This window comes from Phaenicophaeus curvirostris, chromosome 11, assembly GCF_032191515.1.
Source record: "Phaenicophaeus curvirostris isolate KB17595 chromosome 11, BPBGC_Pcur_1.0, whole genome shotgun sequence".
NCBI lineage: Eukaryota > Metazoa > Chordata > Aves > Cuculiformes > Cuculidae > Phaenicophaeus > Phaenicophaeus curvirostris.
In genome coordinates, this window is record NC_091402.1 from 21,862,101 (window position 1) to 21,884,573 (window position 22,473).

General features: G+C 47.6%; 1 protein-coding gene across 1 annotated transcript in view; it reads right to left on the reverse strand.

The window, feature by feature from the left end:
• CACNA2D2 (calcium voltage-gated channel auxiliary subunit alpha2delta 2) overlaps nt 1-22,473 on the reverse strand; it is a 190,250-nt gene that overhangs the window by 156,420 nt on the left and 11,357 nt on the right. Inside the window, exon 2 of the mRNA XM_069865842.1 lies at nt 10,490-10,571. Within this exon, the coding sequence (XP_069721943.1) occupies nt 10,490-10,571 (82 nt within the window). The remainder of the gene's footprint in view (nt 1-10,489; nt 10,572-22,473) is intronic.

A 22,473-nucleotide genomic window follows, 5' to 3' on the forward strand; every position in this document is an offset into this window, starting at 1 on the left:
TTCTTTTCCAAGGAACATCAAGACACCAAGAGTTTAAGGGTATGTGGGAACTATCGTGTATACTCAGAATCAGACACACACTGCATAGATGCTGAATTTATGTAGATACCTCATGCCAAATCATTATCAGCCATCTTTTCTCTTCTACAAAAGGCAGGGATGGAGTAGAATGTTTTTTGTGCAGGCTAGCACTGTGCAAGAGGGGCAGAAGGTAAAAGACAGTTCAGAGTTTAAACATTTTGTCTTGAGCACCATAGGGTGATGGGCAAATCCCTGCTAGAGCAGGAAATAGAAGCTACAGCTGATGTTCCCAACACACGCTACCGTAAAACCCAGCCTCCTCAATGCCCAGGGGAACTGGGAAGCCAGGCTCCTTTGAAGATCCCAGGTCCCTAATCTCAGGTCCAGTGTCACCTTTGCTGGGCCACTGACAACAACAGAAACAAAGAACCTTCAAAATTAAAAATGACAGCATGCTGAGCATGAAGTGAGCTTTACAGACGAACAAATCTTTAGAAGAACAAGGAATAAATCTGCCTTCCTTTCTTTTTCTGTTCACTAACCACGGTATCTTCAATGACCTACTTGTTTTTAAAAGTAATCCAACATTTACCATCACAATCTTCTTTGCTCCTCAAGTCACACAAACCCCCTGCTGCCTCCTCCTTCTCTATTTACCTGGCCTCACAATCACAGCAGGGATCTGAAAATCTGCTCCCTGCCTCCTAGCTACAAGCAAATGCTTTGCTTGGGCATCCAACAGATGATAACTAATGCTACTGCTTAAACAATCCCTAGTGTGGCTCCTCTGACACACGTGAACATCTAGACTACTACTCTGAGACCCATCACCCAGGCATTTAGCGAAGTGCCCTGATACAAATAGCCGTGCCTCTCGTTGGCAGTGTCTCTTCACACAGGCAAACCTCATGTTTCATTCAGATAGAACTTTTCTCAGCACTCTAACTTGCTTTTTAATATTTATGCTATGGTCAGTGTCCAAAAAGCATGACAGTGTTGGTTACGGTAGGTGCTGAACAAACACAGACTAAACCTGTCTCGGATGCTCACAGGTGTGAAAGGTCAGTTAGAAAAGGGAAAAAAGTCAATAAAATCAGAACCCAGTGAATAACTGAATCACGAGCACCAGACAAAAATATAAATCCCACAAGGTAAAACAGACAAATCCTCCAACATACGTCAAAACAAAGAGGAGATGCTCCACGTATGTCAGTCGGCATTGATCAGCCCAAGAACAACAGAAAGGACAGAAGAATCCATAACCATTAGCATCATCTTCCTGCTACATTTCCTCTTTAGCCTGTTCATCTTTCTTTCTCCCTCTTTCTCTCTGCTCTGGATACAACCTCTCAAACTACAAGAGAGCCTGGCGTATCCCTAGGACATGAAAGATTATGGAGTTTTTCCTGCTCATTGTATGCAGCATCGTCAAAGTTAGTTCCGAAGGATACAAGTCTTGGAAAGGTACAGATCCCTGAAGTCTACCAAGGCCTGGAGTCTCCCAAGAGGCAGTTCCTCCCAAAAGCAGAGCCATCACTTTCAATGAAACAGCACACTACAGCCTGAACCATAGCACAGGTCCTCAAAGCTCTCCAATATAAGCAGATCATCTGGACTCCAATGAGGAAAGCAAGGCTGACCTTATACCAAACTCCACTCTCTGTCCCTCCCTTACAATAATAATTTAACTCTAAATAATTAAAAAGAAATAAGCACCTAGAAAACCAGCAGAATCATTGCGGGCCAACAGGTCAGCCTGGCTGGGCGTGTGAAATAAGGAGCCCATGCAAGTTATTCACGTCAGATGTCAAAGGTGATCTGCTGTAATGAGAAACGATAAATACGCTCACTTAACATGCAAGCTGGCAGCTGCAGTTTACCAGGTCAGAGCCACACTAGAACATAAAGCCCACAACAATGCCCTTGGAAGTCACCTCCATCATGTTCTCCCACCTTCCTGTCCTCCTGCATTTCTACATAGGGAATAAAGAAGGGACATATCTTATTGCTTCCTCTTCCTCCACACAGTAACCAACGACAGCTTCCTCCTTTAAACCTTTGAGTACAACTCCATAGTCCAGCAAGAGCAGCTGCAGCTCCTCCAGAGCCCAGAATCTGTAAAGTATGATCAGCAGCAAGAAAACCACGATTCAGTGGTGTCCAACACCAAACGTTTGCTTGACAAACCTACCAGGGAGAGAAATGCAAATATGTCTCAAGTTGAGGGGGCACTTACAGCCCATAAATAATACTTAAAATCTGAGATTTTCATCTACGGTGGAATATGTATCCATATTTTCTATTGTTTCATATCTTGATCAGTGATATAGTTGTATTTTTGGTTATCAGCTCTACTCACAGCAGACTGAATCCCAGGCTACATCAATTCCCCTGTGAAAGTAAAGTAAAGGAACCATCTGGAGAGAATAATAAAACAATTAACTTTCCATTAAAGAATAATCTATGTATGTTTTTTAGAAGGCAAACTTTAGCGATCTCCACCTAATTATTCATCTCACATTCTGGCAGGGTGGTTTGTTTTGCCTTGCTTTGTTTTTAAACATGGCTTGAAGGTAATGATTTAAGTGGGAATGGACCTGGGGACCACAGAGGCTCCTTCAGTTGGATCAGGACAGCCTGGCTGAGGGAGGGTTCCAGAAACATTCAGCAAGGTCTCACTGTTCCCATGGATTCATACGTCTGCGTAACAGCAACACCATCAACTTCAGAGTGTTGCTGAATATACATGAGGATCTTACCAGCATGGTTGTTGTCTGGCTTGGTGCATCAGCTGTGGTTTGGGATACAGAGAGCAGAGCGGCACGCTCAGGAGATGCATGCACCTGAGCATCAGTCTGTTGAATGCCAGGCTCATTGAACTTCTCACTGACAGCAATATAAATCAGAAATGACTCCATAAAACTCAAGAGCAGTCCCCTCTGATTTTGCTAACTCACTAGCTAGCTGCAAGTATTATCTTTACAAACTAATTTCATAAAGTGAAAAGGTTCAAAGCAAGGACTTAAGGAATCATAGACTCATAAAATGGTTTGGGTTGGAAGGGACCTTAAAGCCCATCCAGTTCCAACCCCTGCCATGGGCAAGGACACCTCCTACTGGATCAGGTTGCTCCAAGCACCATCCAGCCTGGCCTTGAATCCCTCCAGGGAGGCGGCAGCCACCGCTTCTCACCCCACCCTATCGTGAAGAATTTCTTCCTAATATCTAATCTAAGTCTTCCCCCTTCCAATGTGAAGCCATTCCCCCTTGTCTTACCACTCCATAACCTTGGAAATAATCCCTCCACAGATTTCCTGTAGCCCCTTCAGGTACTGGAAGTTGCTGTAAGGTCTCCCTGGAGCCTTCTCTTCTCTAGGCTGAACAACCCCAATTCTTTCACCCTGTCCTTGTCTGGGAGGTGCTCCAGCCCTCTGACCATCATCATGTCCTCCTCTGGGAGGCCTAATGCTGTTGCCCTACTAAGCACACACCTCTCTCTAAGGACCTGCTGCCTGTACACGTGACAGAGAACAGTCCAGACTGCATCATTATGCAGACTTGCTCAGCCTAACCACCTGCCTCAGTTTCCCAGTGGATAATGCTAATTAGCCAGTAAGTGTGCATGCCTGCGCTTCGTTCCAGTTTACACAGTGTTTTCCAGCCAAGGACCTCAAACATTTGGAAGAGACCAAATATAGTCTAAGCTAAAATTAACTGGAATGTAAATACCAGAACTCAACCACTCAGATCACTCCTTTTGAAAAGCCTACCTGGTCTCTGGGCTTTCCAGCATGAGAACTGGCACACTAAAGAGCTGGGAAACAGCGACAGAGTGCCCAGGAAATCCTTCACTACTATTATATATATATAAAATATATATATTTTTTATATATATATATTCAAGGCAAGGTTGGATGGGGTTTGGAGCAGCCAGGTCCAGCGGGAGGTGTTCCTGCCCATGGCAGGGGGTGGAATGGGATGGGCTTTGAGTTCCCTTCCAAACCAAACCATTCCATGATTCTATGAACTGAAAGAATCCGTCTTTCTCCACTAAATACACACACACCTACCTATAGGTGCACCCCCTGATCCCTCAAAGCAGGGCTCCTGCATCTGCCAACAGGCTGCACGCTGCACACTGCACCGGCACCACGGCTCTGGTGCAGAATCTGCACCACCCACTGGAAAGGATTTAGTGAGGGGTGCTAACATCGCACGCTGAGCAGCCACATACAGCTATAAATTATTCATACACATTACTCTAATTATGCAAATGTACTAAAAGCTGGAGCATATGTTTCCCTGACATCTCCCAGTACAGATACAATATGGTTCTAGTAGAGAGAAAGAGTGAGAAGTAAGATGATGGGTGTGAGGGGGCTAATGATAGGAAACACCGGCCAATGCAAAAGGTGACAGAGGATCTCCCTTCTCCCACCAAGCTGCTGTAAGGACAGGGACATTTATATGCTCCTCCTTGATAATATATTGTTGGCTTTGCACTCGGTGCTGAACAGAGTGCTGAGGCTGCTGAACGGCCCCGGCAGATTAAAATAAACCCAAGCAGTTTGGAACAGGAATGTGTTTATCTGGCATCGCACACTTCCTCTTATCAAACATGAGGAGCAGGGGAGGGCACAGCAATGGTGTGCGGAAGCAGGCTGTGTGCACACTGGTAGGAGAGGGGGAGGGAAAAGGGAGAGAGGAACAGCAAGGATCAGACAGATAATGGGAAGATAAAGGACCAGACAGTTTGTGAACCATGAGCTAGGAGCTCTTGGAAGCAGGAACGTGGACCCATCATCTCAATGGGATACAGAGCCCACGCTCTGGGTCAGCCCCCAGATGGGCACTTGCTGCTGGAAAACTCCATTAGGTCCTTTCTCCCTCGCAGCGCTGGGAAGAAGGCATGCGTTCAGCTCGCTGTGCGTGTGGCCCAGGCTTTGGGCTCAGACTCCTTCTCTCAACTCTGTCGAGCACAGTGCACCCCTGGGCATCGCTCAGCTCCCACTCTGGAGCCTGGGGCTGACTCCTTAGAAGGAGAAGGCCAGATGCACTCTGCCACAGTGGTTAGAAGTCCACTGTAGATTATGGTACTGGATTGACTATCTTATTCCAAACTCTGCTGTGTGTAAGGTCCCCATCACTGTCCTTCTGCAAGCGCTCAGTCTGCCTGACAGAGCCCTGCGCACTGTGCAGGGCGCTCCAATTCTCTAGCATCAGTCATTTAAAATCCCATAAACACTTCCCAAATTCTCCAGCCCTCCTGAATTGCCAGGTTAGAGTTTCTATACTCAGAGAAGACAAAAGAGCAAATTAAACATCACGTCACACCACAGCTACTCAGGAGATTTAGGCTATGTTACTATTATGCCAGTAGTTACCTAAGATCAAAAAAGTTGAACAGAAAACCTTGGCATCTGCTTTGATAGGAGCGTGTCTCACCTCCTAGTGCTGGCATTAAAGAGCCTCTCTAGCTCTGTACCAGCAGCCTTGTAAGGGATGCAATCACACAGCCACATGAAGCGCTCAGTACTGCAGAGACCCCATCACACAGGGGTGCTAGTGACTGCAGGAATATGCAGGGTGGATGCCACTTCAGCTCTTCAGATCCAAGCCAAAACCCTACAAGTATACTACTATTTTAAATCCAAGTTCTTATTTGTGCAGAGCTGAACTGCAGCTCCTCGTCTGTGGCTGCCTCTACTCGATGGCCACGCTTTGAAAACAAGAGATGATGTATCAGAGAAGGGACAGGCAGGCTGCGAGCGATGCTGTGAGACAGACAGAGGTGGGGATGCCTGCACAGATCCTGGTCACTCTGCCGCAAGCCCTGGACAGCAGGATTTGTCCTTCCCTTTCACAAAAGACCAGATGAATGAACAGCAGCACTTCTGCCAGGCAGAGATGCCAAACTGGCAAAACAAAGCTGAGAAAACAGCACAAGATAACAAGCAAGAATAAAGGACAGACATGAAAATGCACTAAAGTAAAATCAGATGTTGATGACAAGGTCCAAGTGTAGCCCCTTCTGCAGTGCCACATGCAGCAAACCCCTTGCGGGTGGCAGGCTGCATCCCAAAGGGCACGAGTGTCTCCTCTCCCCTGGCTCAACCTGCTTTCCGTGCAGTCACACACAATGAGGTCCAGGCACAGATCACGCAGAGGCTCTCTGCATGCCCAGCTCTGCCAGCAAACAGCTCTCCACAGCCCACCCTGGGCTTGGGTTTGGGGCTGGCTGGACCGTTATGGACTGGGTGCTTCCTCACCACCAAGGCCAGCAGTATCCACGTCCTCCAGTCAGACCCTGGTGAGGCAGACCGAGGCACTGTCTCTTGACTTCCCTCCGTAGCCCAGGGGAAAGGGGAGGAGGGTGCAAAGCCAGCTTGCCAGACTTGAAGCTCTGTTCATTCAACCACAGAACAGCACAGGTCATGGAATCATGGAACTGTTTGGGTTGGAAGGGACCTTAAAACCTATCCAGTTCCAATCCCCTTGTCATGGGCAGCAACGATCAGGTTGCTCCAAACCCCATCCAAGTTGGCCTTGAATACCTCCAGGGATCTCAAACCAATCTCCCCTTTGCTGCTGTCAGTCCCACCGTGAGTGCTGGCACAGCAGGACAGTGGCAGGTTGGGACAGGGCTGCACCAGCACAGGAAATCTCTCTCAACCAACCTGGAGCGGATTTTGCAACATGAAGAAATCATCTAGTCTGGAAACAACAGATTTATCCACTTCAGTCCGAAGCCAACAACTTTTATTTGTGCCAAAACACTGGAAGAACCAACAATTTAGTGCATGTAGCAGGAAATGTCAAAATCAAACATTTTCTTGCCCTGCAAAGTGATAGAGAGTCCACTGAAGCCACAAAGAAAGTTACCAACAGGAAAAGGGATTTTCAGTCTGATATTCCTCATTCTAGATGAAAATTACTTAAAGAATTTCTACCTATCAGCTAGCACTTTAGGATTCCACATATCAGAGTTAGATCAGCGTGATGTGTGCTCTCAGTTATCTCTGGCGAGCCGTGAGGGAGGTGAGGACAGAGGCAGAGGAACATGCCCTAATCTCCGAGTGATGGGATTTGTTTTGAGGCATGCCTGGAGAAACCAGCCAGCCAGCACAACGCTGCACCATGAGCACGCAGAGGGTTGAACACCAACTGCACTGGGCCGAGAATCAAGTCAGGAAGGCACAGTCCTCCATACAGCCCCAGGCCCACAACGTTCAGATATACATGAAGCTCTACCACAGCCAGGCTGACCAAGGGGGACATGTGGACCTCAGTGTTTTCAAGCTCTGGACTTCAGGAGAGAAGTGAGGTGGTGCCTCAAAGCTGAAAGGTGAGCCTCTGGCATGACATCCCTTTGCATCTCAGAGCTTCTCACCCTCCTCCAATTGCTACAGAAAAATGCTCCACTCAAACAAAGCAGCATTTGATGGATGTAAGCTTGGATCATCTGCCCAGGGGAAGCATGCGAGAGGTTGTCCAGAGAAGCTGTGGCTGCCCCACCCCTGGAGGTGTCGAAGGCCAGGTTGGATGGGGCTTGTAGCCCCTGATCCAGTGGGAGGGGTCCCTGCCCATGGCAGGGGGCTGGAACTGGATGGGCTTTGAAGTCTCTTCCAACCCAAACCATTCCAAGATTCTATGACTGCCTGGTCACCCCGCAGGAGAGGAGGGAAGCAGTGTCAGTGGCCATTAAGTACCTCAACTCTAGGAAATGACTGAGGAGTTAAAATAAAAATCATTCTTGGGTGGGCAGCACTCCAGCAAGATAAAATATTCAGCGCTGATATGTTCCTGGACACCATATTTCTGACAATAAATTTCATGGCTCATATGCCACAACCATTACACAATTGCAGTCAATAACCAAATAAGAGGTCCACATCCTTTCACAGCAACCCAAGAAAAAAAATATTAATAAGTAAAGCTGACAAGCCTCCGAGGAGGGTATTTTTGTTATTATTTACTGGTCTGCTGCTTTGACAGTCAGGCCTAAGCTGGAAAGGCAAGATCCATCTCTGGCACCGCACCACCCCCAGCGCTTGCTGGCTTCATGCTGGTTTGCAATAGCAAGGATGGGGTCTTCAAATGTCATTCACTTGATATTGCATTTACGAATCAAACCAATCTCCAAATCCCTTGCTGACCCCTGGGCATCCACGGACAGCACCTACTAGTCCTTTCTGGTGTCTTAACAGCTGCAGGTTGGAATTTTCAGGAGCTCATTTCTCGGCTTCAGGTGGTTTATGCATTCACTAGACACAATAATCATGCACAGCTCTCTCCCTTCACAAGTAAGTTCCAAAACAGATTTCAAAAACCCCCTTTAGCCCCTCTGTAGTCAGTTTATCTGGTATTAATCCATTAAAGCGATGCACTCTGTTCTATCAGAAGAATTAAACAGAAGAAGTGGGAAGCTCTCTTACCTGTAATTGACTGACTGGCCAATGGGAGTCAAGTGCTGGCAAATTGGAGGTATAATTTCTATTTAATTATGGCATTAAAAAAATTATATGATACACCTATTTAACATGCAAAGGAGCAAAATCAAAGCTAATAAGAATAAATTGTAAGAGAGGACATGTTCAAAATGTAGCAGCAGTGTTTTTTGTGAAATGTGCTCTGCTAAACAGAATGCTGGCCCTTGCATCTATTTATTGCCTGGAAAACTTAGAATCATAGAATCGTTTGGTTGGAAAAGATCTTTGAGATCACTGAGTCCAACCATCCCTGTCCACTACTGAACCATCCCTGAGCACTTCATCTGCCCAGCTTTTAAACCCCTCCAGGGATGGGGACTCCACCACCTCCCTGGGCAGCCTCTGCCAGGGCCTGAGAACCCTTTGGGTGAAGAAATTTTTCGTGATATCTAACCTGAACCTGCCCTGGCACAACTCCAGGCCATTCCCTCTCATCCTATCCCTTGTTACTTGGGAGAAGAGATCAACACACACCTCACCACAACCTCGTTATGGACAGTGATAAGGATATGGACAGTTTTCTCCAGACTAAACAAGCCCAGGTCCCTCAGCCACCTCTCACAAGGCTTATTCTCCAGACCCTTCCCCAGCTCTGTTCCCTCCTCCAGACGCGCACCAGCCCTTCAATGTCCTTCTTGTAGTGAGGGGCCCAAAACAGAACACAGGATTTGAGGTGCAGCTTCGCTGATACCAAGTACAGGGGCACGATCCCTTCCCTGCTCCTGCTGGCCACACTGGTTCTGATACAGGCCAAGATGCCAAGATGCCCCCAGCTTTGCTTCAAAGACCCTCCCAACATGCAAAACTGCACAAATGCGCCGACAAAATCCAAAATGTGTGTTAAAACCACAGTGATGTATATACTTTTCATGCTGCACATTGAGTTTCTATCAGTCCTGTCAAAGTTCAGTCGCGATGGATGCCAGCAAAGCCCAGACAGGCCGTTCTAGAGCTCAGATATGAATGCAAATGGATGGATGAACTATGGAGAGGTTCCCAAGCCTTCAGCGAAAACAATTGTAAAAAACATTTAAAAGAAAATAGTGACACTTCTGTGTTTAGCCAATGGGTTAAACCCAACAGTACAAACTGCTGAAGCCAGTACAGCTCCAGTGAAAGTCAGACCGTAAGTGGCCTATACATCATCGGTACCTGAGAAGAACATGCCACTGCCATAAGAAAACACAAATAAAAGGCATGGGTTTTTTTCTGGAGCAACAAATTTACTGTGCTAGAGAAATCCGATTTCTTTAGATTAACACCATAACCCTAAATTCAAATTATTCCATTCTGAAACAGCTAGCACAGCAGCCAGAGAAGGGGAAATGGAGAGGGGTAAAGACCCTTTGATCCACAAACCTAACAAAGCACAGTGATGCCGTTCTGTACCTGCCCTATCACGGTCCGGGCAGCGCTGCCGGGCAACAAGGAGAGCTGGTGGCTGCATCCACCCCAGCCCTGGCACCCAGGGAGCAGGAGGCAGACGCCAGCATCCATCACAGGGGTTTGTTTTGTGGCATTTGGAAACAGAGCCAAACAAGAAATAGAGCTTTACCTGCAACGTGTATTTAAAACCACAGAGCTTCCAATGGCCAGTCAAATTATCCTTCGAATATTCCCTGTGTTGTCAACAGTGGTTTAAAATCAAAACACAAATTAAACTACCTTCAGTGCCTGGAGGAAAGGTTAGTTGGAGTTAAGATGCATTTAGCGTGTCACATAGGAAAGAAAACCACAGGAACATGCTCAGATAGTGACATGCAGCCCAAGAGACAGACAAGATACAAAACAGACTCGCTCCCACACACTCAATAAATGCATCGAATTGACCAGCAACCAGCAGCACAGCCAGGCACGGCCCCGCACACGGGGTGAGCCAGGAGGGTGACTTATTGCAAGTATTCACGCAGGTGATTTCTGCAGATGAGAACATTCATTGCCACAAGGCAGGCAGCACAGGTAAAAGACAGACAGCTTACCCCTCTGAGCTGCTGGACTCCACCAAATATCCTCATCACTCCATCAATCTCCTGCTCCAGCCTCCTGGCCCAGTACTGCATACTGCAAGAGACAGAGAGAAAGGCAGGAAGAGGAAGGGAGAGAAAGAGAGAGAGAAAGAGTCAGAGCCCTGACACTCAGCAGATAAGCAAGGCTGTTGAAGGGAGAGGGAGGAATTCAGTGCTATAAGCTGAGTTACCCACTCTCTGCAGCACCGGGTGCAGGCAGAACACCGAGATCCTGCGGCTTTGAGAATTACGGCTGGGGCAGGTTATACATGTCAAGGCTTCAAAATTTACACACAGGCCCCACAGAGAGAAAGGGGGGAAAGGTACAACAAAAATTGCAAGGCGTGAGGGTTTTTTTAAACTCTTCTTACATAAACAGTTGCAGTAGATAATTATTTAAGCCCAGCGTGATCACCAGGGTCAAAGTGCTGTGGCATACAGAAACCACCAACTGCTTCAGAGCAAACACAGAGCCAGGTCAGGCCCAGAGGTGCCTGTCCTGCTGCAGCAATGGATTATCGCTGCGGCGCAACAGAGACCTGGGCAGAGCCAGGAGCTCAGCACGGTGCATCAAGTGTCCGAGGGCTCAGCTGCTTTGCACCTTCAGCTAAGCCCAAGCTGAGCCAGGGACTGAGCAGCCTCCTGGGGCAGCGGAAAGGGCCAGGAGCCACCACGGGGCATCTCCTTTGCCCCGATCCCTGCACGGCGAGGGGGCTGCCAGTCCTTCCAGCATGCGCAACACCCACCAAAACATTCAACCACAGAGATTTCCACTTACAGAAATAACACAAGTTAAAACAACAACAAAAAAACCCTCTTCTAAATCCACCAAACTCGATAACTTCCCTTCTTTTAATGAGATTTCCTGACTCCAGCTGCTGGCCACGCAAATGTCAAAGCTCCCATCTGACCTGGAAAAGCAACGCTCGGCTGCCTCTGCACCACTCCCCACTGCCATCGGTGCTTTCTCCCCAGCAACATTCATCCCTCAACGCTACAGCAGAGAAAGGAGGGAGGGAGCACGAGGAGTAGAAGGTGAGGGCAGAATCGTGGCTAAGTGCTGGTGGGAGGGAGCAGCTCGGGGGTTTTGCACTTGGCTTGGGTTCACAGAGCAATTTAATTCCTTATGCAAAGAGACATCCAGAGAATGGATTGAGAGCAGCCCCGAAGAGAAGGACTTGCGGTGCTGGGGGATGAGAAGCTCAACGTAAGGCAGCAATGTGCGCTTGCAGCCCAGAAAGCCAACAGTGTCCTGGGCTGCATCCAAAGCAGGGGAACCAGCAGGGCGAGGGAGGGTATTCTGCCCCTTGGCTCTGCTCTGGTGAGACCCCACTCGGAGCCCTGTGTCCAGTTCTGGAGTCCTCAGCACAGAAAGGACCTGGAGCTGTTGGAGCGAGTCCAGAGGAGGCCACGGAGATGATCTGAGGGCTGGAGCACCTCCCATACAAAGACAGGTTGAGAAGAGAAGGCTCCAGGGAGACCTTAGAGCAGCTTCCAGCACTGAAAGGGACTACAGGCAAGCTAGGGAGGGGCTCTTGATCAGAGAGTGCAGGCACAGGACGAGGGGAATGGTTTTCAGCTGAATGAGAGGAGATTGAGATGAGATCTTAGGAAGAAATGCTTTCCTGTGAGGGTGAGAAGACACTGGCTCAGGTCACCCAGAGAAATGGCTGCCCCATCCCTGGAGGTATTCCAGGCCAGGCTGGATGAGGCTTGGAGCAACCTGATCCAGTGGGAGGTGTCCCTGCCCATGGCAGGGGGTGAAACTGGATGGGCTTTGAGGTCCCATCCAACCCAAACCATTCCACAATTCTGTGATTCCCCAGACAGCCCACGCACGTTCCCCCACTGCCCATGGAAGAGACTGCCCTGGAGTTCAAGATGCAAAGAAACCCAGCTAAGAAGCAAGGCCATGAAGGATTCTGAATTACACAGCACAGCCCCAAACCAGCAAAAGCTGGGCAGAAATATCAAAGCAGAAAGAGGCCTGAGACAGGCGGCAGAACAGAGCTGCAGCATTGCTTGTGAGGGTGGGGGGAGATGGAGGAGGGACTGGCAGACAGGCGTGTGTTACTCACACAGGCAGAATTCATGCCAGTTAATAACATACAAGGCTGGGGATGGAAACAAGATTAAATTGTGCATGCCAAATCTTTTCCAGTGTAACGCATGCTATTTCCCACGTTCCTGCAGAGCTAATGCTGCGTCCTCTCCCCCGGGGAGCCTGGCTGGGGAGGAGGCAACATCCCGGGAAGGAGGAGACATCCAGGGAAGGAGATGGGTGAAGGCAGCTGCAAACCTGCCTTTCTGCCAAAGGAGGGGAAGCAAAGCGCTCAATGGGACTGCCAGGGTGAAGATAATGGGTCACAAACAGAGCTGAGGGAGGAGCTGGGGCTGGTTTCCTTTTCCTTTTCTGTTTCCTTTTCCTATTCCTATTCCTATTCCTATTCCTATTCCTATTCCTATTCCTATTCCTATTCCTCTCATTGTAGTTGCCATCAAGGATTTATTCAAGCTGTCCAAGTGATCCATAAATCTAAAGTATTTTCACCAAAAATAATTTATTTTTACACAAGGCATTCATTTAAAAAATTCATCAAAACAAAACCTATTTTTTTTTAAATTACTTTTTCCCCTCCTCCAGTTTGTCCAGTGAACTAAAAAATAAGATCAACCATGTGCTCATGCTCAGCCACAGGTAAGAGAAACCCCAACGAGGGCTTATGGAGCTGACACCTTTCCTTAACTTCCAGCTCTCTCAGATCCTTGATTTCAGTGACACCTGCCTGTGTCAGCTCCCTTCAGAACACCCACACCCCCATGGCAAGGGAAAATTCCTGTCCATCTTGAGCTGTATCCATCATCATCACCAACCACTCGTATCCACAAAAATGCCACCTAAGACCAAGCCTTCAGAGAGGATTAGCTCCATGGGAAGCCAGAGGCACCAGCATTATGCTGTTAGTATATGCAAAAGAGACGCTGAGTGCTCAGATGGGCTGGGATTTGAAATTAATTTCAATTTAGTCAGAAGATTTGTTTAAAAAAAATTGTTTTAAACTTATTCCACCCCCTGCCTCCGCCCCGAGAAGTATGAGTATTTTAGGGAAAAGCCTGTGGATTCTTCATTCATGAGAAAGACTGTGACTGCCTTTAATAGTGTGTCCTTATGATACCCAGCTCTCAGCCCTACGATACCCAGCTCTCAGCCTTACGATGCCTCCCTCTCAACCCCACAGACCAGCAATTTCACAGAAAGTCCAGCTAAGCCTTGTAGCACAAGCTTTAGACACCATTATTAAAACCAGAGTGCATTACGCTATCAGAAAAGAGGAGATTTCTGCACAGATGACACCAGGTTTCTAGACTAAAAACATAACAGCAGAAACAGCTTCTGGTTTTTTTGTGTAGTTTGCTGTACAAGAGCGTTTGCCAGCAGCAGTAAAAACTCTTTTGGCCAAGTAGCACATCCCTTACCCACACGACTGGCAAAAGCTCTTGTGTGTGTGTGACCCGTTACCACTCCCCAGTAACGTCCAGGACCAGAAGGCTTCAGAGCAGGCCACATCCCAGAATTCACAGGTTTCATCTCACTTGCCGTATGCCAGGCTGAAAGCTACCATTTGAAAAAATAAATTACATAAACCCCATTATTATTCCGTCTCAGCTGACCTTCTGCCTCTTGTTTCTCTGCCACAGCCACTGTGCTTCAAATTTTATGTAAGACGATGGCAGCAAGGATGAAGAGGGTAAAGAAGCTGGGAGCCCATTATGAACATGGAGATTTCTCTTTGAAGCGTGTCTCCTACGGAAGCTGTAAGCAATAAGACACGACAGTCATTGCATTGCTGAGCCATTACGGCACGGCTCAGGTGCATTACAGGGCTTGAGGAGCGATAACTCCTCCAAACACTCAGCCCCGAGTGCCCTCCTGCTCTTGTGAAATGACATTTACAAACACAGCATCAAGCAAAGAGCTGAGGCACAGGCTGGGAAGGCACAGGCTGGGAAGGCACAGGCACGGATGTGGAGCTTCTCAGAAAGCCACCAGGCACTGTCTCCCCCTAAACCAAGTACCACTTTGGCAATCTCTGCAGTGAATCAACATGAGTGAGGAGAAAGCCTTCCAGCTCAAGGATCTGGGATGGCATTCCATAGCTCTGTGCTCACAGGAACCACATGCAGGGCAGCCCAGGAGCACCACCATCTCCGTTCACTCTTCAGCAGAGGTGTGCGCAGCACATACTGGACAGGCTGGAGCGATGGGCTGAGGCCAACTCCATGAGACTCAATCACACCAAGGGCTGCATCCTGCCCTTGGGATAGAACAACCCCATGCAACGTTCCAGGCTTGGGGAAAAGTGTCTGGAGAGCTGTCTGGCAGAGAAGGACCTGGGGGTGCTGGTTGACAGCAGCTGAACATGAGCCTGCAGTGGTCCAGGTTACCAAGCCCTGACAGAGGCTGCCTACGGCAGGGATAGATTCTCCATTCCTCGAGGGGTTCAAAAAGCATGTGGCCATGGCCCTTGGGTACTTGGTGTTGGGCTTGTGGTTGGATTGGATGAACTTAGAGGTCTTTTCCAACCTTAATGATTCTATCATTCTATTCTATGATCCCAGCGACCTACCATCATCTCAGTTGGCTTTGCTTTCCTGGGGAGCCTGCATGGGACTCTTCTAATCCAACTACTCCTCCATCGCATGCACAACCTTGATCACACACACTCAGAATACACATTAAAAATCTCTCCCATTGAACAAAAGGGTTTTGTGTTCTTCTCCTGTATATCTTACAGTCTTCTGTGCACCATTTAGCAAGGGACATAAATGATTTTTGGAAACATAACACCATTTATCACTGCCTCTCCAAAGAAAACTACAAAAATGCTAATTGATTTCATAATTTGCATATTTGATTTTTCTTAAAGAGGAGATAAAGTAGGCTTAAAAAAACCCAAAAAACCAGCAGAGCTTCAAAAATATTTCCTGTGATGAGCAGCACATCAGGAGATAAATCACTGCTGTGGCAGTCGGGGCAGGAAGCAAAGCATCCCACCTGTCCCACTCCTGCTCAGTGGGCACCTGTGCCTGCCTGGCCACCACTCACAGCAACCCTGACTAAGGGTTAAAGCACGAAACATGCCCTTGGTGACCCATTCAGAGACCGCTGTGTGTGCCCACGTTGGTTTGTGAGGCTACACCACTGCTCCAGCTGCTTGGCTTCAGAAGAAACTGAGAATTGCCTGGAAAAAGGAGACAGGCTGTGCTTGGCCCACAGGCTCCCACACTCATGCACATAAGAGATGGCAGCTTGGAGCCCGGGTCTTCTCTACAGAAGCCAAAGATGTTTGCAGACAAGCCACCAGTGGAAGCCATGTGCTGGTGTGTGTGGGGTTTGGGTCCCTCGGCACAAGAAAAGGCATTGAGGGGCTGGAGAGCAACCAGAGGGGGGCAACAAAGTTGGGGAAGGGTTTAGAGCACAAGGGTTGTGGGGAGCAGCTGATGGAACTGGGAGTGTTTAGCTTGGAGAAGAGGAGGCTGAGGGGAGACCTCATTGCTCTCTGTAGCTCCTTAAAGGAGGTTGTGGTGAGGCGGTGCTGGGCTCTTCACCCAAGTAACAAGCAGTAGGATGACAGGAAACGGCCTCAAGTTATGCCGGGGAGGTTTGGATGGGATATTAGGAAAAATTTCTTTAATGAAAGAGTGGTAAAGGCATTGGTAGAGGCTGCCCAGGGCAGTGGTGGAGTCTGCAGCCCTGGAGGGGTTCAGAAAGTTTGTGGATGTGGCGCTTCAGGACACGGTTGGGTAGTCACGGTGGGGTTGGGCTGACAGTTGGACTGGATGAGCTGAGAGGGCTTTTCCAACCTCAACAACTCTGATTCTCTTCATGGATAACCCAGGGGTAGGCAAGGCAGTTCCACAAACTGCTAATGAACATAAGCCTCATTGCAAGTGGCTGCTTACAGAAGCATAGGGAAAGTAGTAGTAAGAGGAAAGGAAATTAGTTTTCTGCTTGAGGACACTTTATATTTTTAAAGCCACCTTAGAGTGCTTGGTTGGCTGCAAGCATAAGGGTGTTAAAAAAAATATAGGAGAGCTGGCCCTTTTGTCTTGCTGCCTTCCTGGCCCAAAAAATAAGATATTCACACAAACATGAAAGGACAAGAGGATAAACTACTTGCTAAGTATCTACACTGCCCCAAAGCTTATTGGGTTCCACACCAAGAGCGTTCTGTACACGTGTCTACACTTCACGCAGTGTGTTCAGCCAAGAACGCTTCACTCTGATTCATACACTTTGGTTCAGTGCCCAAATACTGCTATTTAATAAGGTTATTAATTAGTGTGTTGTCTAATTTTTGCTGTGCAGGAACTTCTTATAATTGGCTCATTCCTTCAAGATGCTTAATCCTTTAACTATAATAATGCATGTCAGTGTGCACATGTGAGTGTGTACGGGCACGCTCGTGCCCCTCTGAGTCTTCTCAGTTTCTTACCTCGGCTGTAAAACCCCGCATGGGCCAATATTGACCCATCAAGGGAATCAAGGTGCTTTTTCCTTCCTGAAGATACAACTTCCAGAGAGCACCCATTTCCTTCAAAATAACAAAATAACATAGTGCCCATGCTTTCAGAGTTTACCTACATCCCCAAAGGCTCACGCCAAAAAATGAGATCAGATTCTCCAGCAGAAGTCAAACCCAGTGCTGTGTGAGGAGGAAAACGTCAGCTCCCCAGTCTTGTCCAAGACCTGTACGCTGCAGAACTGAGCCCTTTCGCTCCAACAGTGCTTCACTGACTCAAAGTTTGTGTTCTACAGTGATTCTAAAGACCACTCCTGCCACGCTGCTATCCAGATACTCTTTATTCTGTATTTGTACATTTGATTTCTCTCTTAAGCGCAGTACTTTGCATTTGTTTCCACTGAACCTCGTTTTGCTGCTACCCAGCTTGCCGTTCAATTTTTCTAGATCGCTTTGAATTCTGATAATGCTTTCCAAAGCACATCCAACCCCTCCTCACTCAGTGTCGCCTGCAAATTTTATAAGCGTATTTCCCATCCGCTGACTAAGTTATTAATGAAACTATTGAATAAAAGTAGGTCCAGGGTAGATCCCTGCAGGACTTCACTTGAAACACGCTCTTGGTATGACATAGAGCCACGATAACTATTCTTAAAGAGCTATGTCTCCAATCAAAATATCTTGAATTTTCAACTTTACAAAAAGCTAATCTGGAGTATTTGATATGCAAAGGAGCTGTAGACCAAAGGATCACTTATTGAATAAGTTAAAGCCTAAAAGTAGGTTTGAGGAAAATCGCAATCTGTTGGTGGATGATTTGCCAGCAGAAAGAGGAAGGAGAAGTCAGTGAGTGTGTTAGCAGGTACATTTGCCTGGCAGTGCTGTGAAAGGCCTCCTTGCAGGCACTGCATCCTGCCGATCAAACGCATGCACACGCCTCTCATTGACACAGCAATGAAAAGAACAAATAGCAAAGGAACCACAGGAAACATCTTCTGCAGGTCGTATGGCAGAAGAGAACACTTTCCCAAAACGCAGTTCCAGCCATGAACACAATCATGGCGTTCCTCCCATCCTTACCAGCCCAGAGTGCTCTCCTAAACAATTAACTGCTTTGTTCAGAGCCAAAGCTAACCTAATGCCTTAGCCTCCCTGCTTTTCTGAAAGCTACACCTGTATTTTACATCTTGAAACTAGATTTCCATGGCACGCTTGCTGATGCGTCTTGGGAGCGAGAAGCCCACGGGTTCCACTACGTTTGCACTCTCATCATGCAGGATTAGGACTGGGCTCTGATCTCAATGCCTGTCACAAACCTGGACTTGAAACACAAGGAATTAATAAATAAGTGAATAGGTGTCAGTTTTATGAAGCACACTACCTGCATAAATTTCACCCAATGCAGCCACTTGTCATTTTGAGCACCCTTTAAGACCCCCAATGGCTGATAACTCTTCCACGTCGCTTTGCAACCCATTGCGCAGATGAAGTGTTATGATAAAACCTTCCTCTTCACTGACTCCTTCTGTTTTACAGACGCAATTTGAGAGGAGGCTGAAAAGATCCCATCCCCCACAGCAAAGATAAGGTTACAGAGGGTAGGTCTTAGTAAGGATTTTGAAAGCTGCATGAATTATTAAAGTCCTTTATGATATAATGACAGACATATCAGGTTATTTGTTTATTCTGTGTATAATTCATGATTCTCTTGGGAGTTAGACAGAAGTAGGCTAGCTTGTTGAGTCTTCTTGTTCATTCCAGTAAATCCTCATCACCAGATGGAAGGCTGAACCACCCCAGAAGACAAAACAGCCACAGCTTGCAGGTTCTGCACTTTCAGCTGGAGATGGGAGAGCTTTTTTCGCAGCCTGGAGAAACAGTGAAGCTGTCACTTGAGTACAGCAGGCTAGATGGCTAGAAGATGACAGTATGGGTAGTGTCTCTGTATCGTGCCACCAGAACATTGTCATTTAAAGCATATGCAAATGGCTATGTGATTAATCACAAAGTCATGGAATGGTTTGGAATGGAAGGCACCTTAAAGGCCAACCAGTTCCAAGCCCCTGCAATGGGCAGGGACACCTCCCATTGAATCAGGTTGCTCCAAGCCTCATCCACCCTGGCCTGGAACACCTCCAGGGATGGGGCAGCCACCACTGCTCTGGGCAGCCTGGGCCAGGGCCTCCCCACCCTCACAGGAAAACCTTTCTTCCTAATACCAAATCTCAATTCCCCTCTTTCAGCTTAAAACCGTTCCCCCTTGTCCTGTCCCAGCACTCCCTGATCAAGAGCCCCTCTCCAGCCTTCCTGGAGCCCCTTTCAGTACTGAAGCTTCTCTAAGGTCTCCCCAAAGCCCTCTCTTCTCTGGGCTGAACAACCCCAACTCCCTCATCCTGTCTTTGTATGGGAGGTGCTCCTGCCCTCGGATCATCTCCGTGGCCTCCTCTGGACTCACTCCCAACAGCTCGAGGTCCACAACCACCACCTCCTGGATATGCAAGTAGTAAGATACTGGACAAAGCAAAACAGTCCATCTTGCTTGGGTCATTTACACGAAGAATCTGTTCAAGATATGGGGCAAAGTGTGTCAGAGGAGTGCCATGTCCTGATGGCTGGAACAGAGTTTTGAATGCATACATGGTAGTTATCTCTCATTTCTGTAGTGTGCAGTTTGAAGGGTGAGAGACATTGCACCATAGTGGCAACCAGGGAATAAAGGACTGACTACAGCCCCCAAGAAGAGCTTCCCAACACACTTCTGTTCATGCACGTCCAACAATGCTCCTACATCAGGAAGAGTTATGCTGCCACCGAGAGCTGTTGCAAAACACAAACATGGCCAGGCTGAAGAGGCACACTGGGTAACTCTTCTGAGCCACAGGACACCAGAAGACTGCTTCCAGCATCCACCCTTCCTGCTGCAGGTTTCAGCTGATCAGAAACAGACTAGGCATATGACGATTAATCCAATCACTAAAATTCAAGCCACATTAAGGAGTCTGATCAAGGACTACCGACTAGTCAGACCTCTGCTGAATTTGTGTCTACAGCTTCTCTCCCTTCCAAGAAAATATATCATTAACTCCTGCCACAAAGACCTCCTGCTAGAGGAGCTATTTAGGAGCATCCATTGCCATTCTTCAGCTTCTAACCATATTAATCCATGTCTCCTGGGGTTTTTGGAGTAGCCTTTTGGGATGTCACTGTCACTAGATGTCTATCTAGTTAAATTTCCCATCTTAAACAACCCCTCTCCTCACCATCCCCCTACCTGAGAGATTCCTGGCTCCTAAGAGAGCAGTTGTAATCATTGTTATTATAAAGCACTTAGCGATGCTCACTCATTGCATCTCTCACCAGCCAAACACCCAGAACCCTGTTATTTCATATGCAGTCGCCTTCATCTCTAGCAGCTCTTCATTGTATTAGTGCCTTTCAGCAATGAAAGAAAAGAGGGGTGGGGGTGGAAAGCATTAAAAAAACCAAATAATAGTTTACTGCATTTTATGCCATTACCTCACTACTTTGTGACACACATCTAAAAGCTGTCTGCGAGACCTTTCCTGTTGTGAGGTGGCATCCAGACATGCTCCGAAGCAGGAGTAGTGGAGGCACGAAGCCCAGTTTGGTTTTGTCCCAGTGCTGCTGCATCACTCAGAGCAATGCAACAACAAGGCTGAAACCGTCAGCTTGCACAGGTCACCTCCTCTCTGCTTCTCCCTGTCCAGCTGGGACAAACGCGGCTCCCTCCACAGGGAAAACACCTACAGCCTTTCCTTGGAAAGGGATAGAAGCCTGTTGGAACAGAGGTGACTGAACCACACTGCAAATACTCTGAAAGTACTACAGGATTTGCTAAACACGCTCAGGACATTGGTCCATGAGGCTCAGTTTCCCCATCTCCAGCCAGAGCCAGCTTTTCACACTGGAAAGGATGTACCTCCTGTCCTGGAGGAGGATGCTGTGCTAGAGCATCTTTAGGAGCAAGGATGCTGTGCAAAGCACCTTAGCAGTTCCCCCTGCTGCAAGAAAAAAACACTCTGCAAACAACTTTCTTCCCTTCCAAAAGGGAAGAGTCACTAGGAAACTCTGCTGGAGCCTAAGCACAGATGTGTCCCTTCCCTCACCAGATGCCTCCAGCTAATAAGCCAACAGGGCACCCACAACCTGGCTTCACAGGTTCATAGTTACCATGCACACCTCCTCACCACTGCAATATCACAATTAAAGCACAGGTAGTGCAACAGCCCAAACATAACTTTGAAGGGACTAATCCACATTAAACAGTCAAATTCAGTAGCGGAGATTGTGATGAGATATCAGGAAGAAATTTTTCCTGTGAGGGCGCGGAGGCCCTGGCCCAGGTTGCCCAGAGCAGTGGTGGCTGTCCCATCCCTGGAGGTGTTCCGGGCAAGGTTGGATGAGGCTTGGAGCCCCTGATCCAATGGGAGGTGTCCCAGCCCACAGCAGTGGGGGGAACTGGATGGGCTTTGAGGTCCCTTCCAACCCAAACCACTCCAGGATTCTATGATTTGAAATCACAGAATCTTCCTGACAAAAATATTATCCATTTTTTTTCAAGAGGGGAGAATGGAGGTACAAAGGTGAAGCAGTCATTTCAAATCCAGACAGCCTTTTGGGAGCAGAGACTGAACTGCAACTCAACCTCCTGACACCACATGTGATGTTTGCCCTTGGAAGGCAGCACTCGAACACCAAAGCAAGAAACTCACACACCTATGGATATCCTGGAGCAGGTCTCCTCCTCACACACAACATGCTCACACACAACTTGAAATCTGAGATTACAAGATAACTCTCTCTTCTGCTTTTCTATATGAGTATCAACATTAAAACCAAACCCATCTGACATCCCAAACCCCTATGAATACAACGCCTCGGACTCTTTTCTGTAAGAGAAAAATCCCAGCCTCTAATATGGTCCCCTCAATGGGGCCCATGACACCACCATCCCCTTTCTATTTAGAATAATGACTTCTTCCACACGCCAAGAGACTTGAAATTACCTGTGAAATATATTTCCCTAGGCACAGGCTCAAGAAGCATGTAAATTACCCAGCTTAATGGCCTCTAGAATTTCCGAGGCACACAGAGGGAGTGGGAAATGTTCAGATGGTATCTCAGGTACCATCCAAGGAGATGAACGTCAAATGGAAGGCCAGGAGTGACTGTCCTACAGTAAGTGGTCCTACCGGTGAGTGCTTGCCGCAAGGAGGCAATGAGCACAAGGGATCCAATTCTAAATGAGTGCATCATCAGCACAAAAATGTAATTTTAAAGAGAGTATTTTTTGGGAAAGGTGCCTGACTGCAATTTACACGGCACAAGCCGCCAACGTAGGTCTTACACAGCAGAGGGCACCCATTTAATTTGCAAAAGCCCAGTGCTGAGTGCACTAAGCACTCGGCAGCG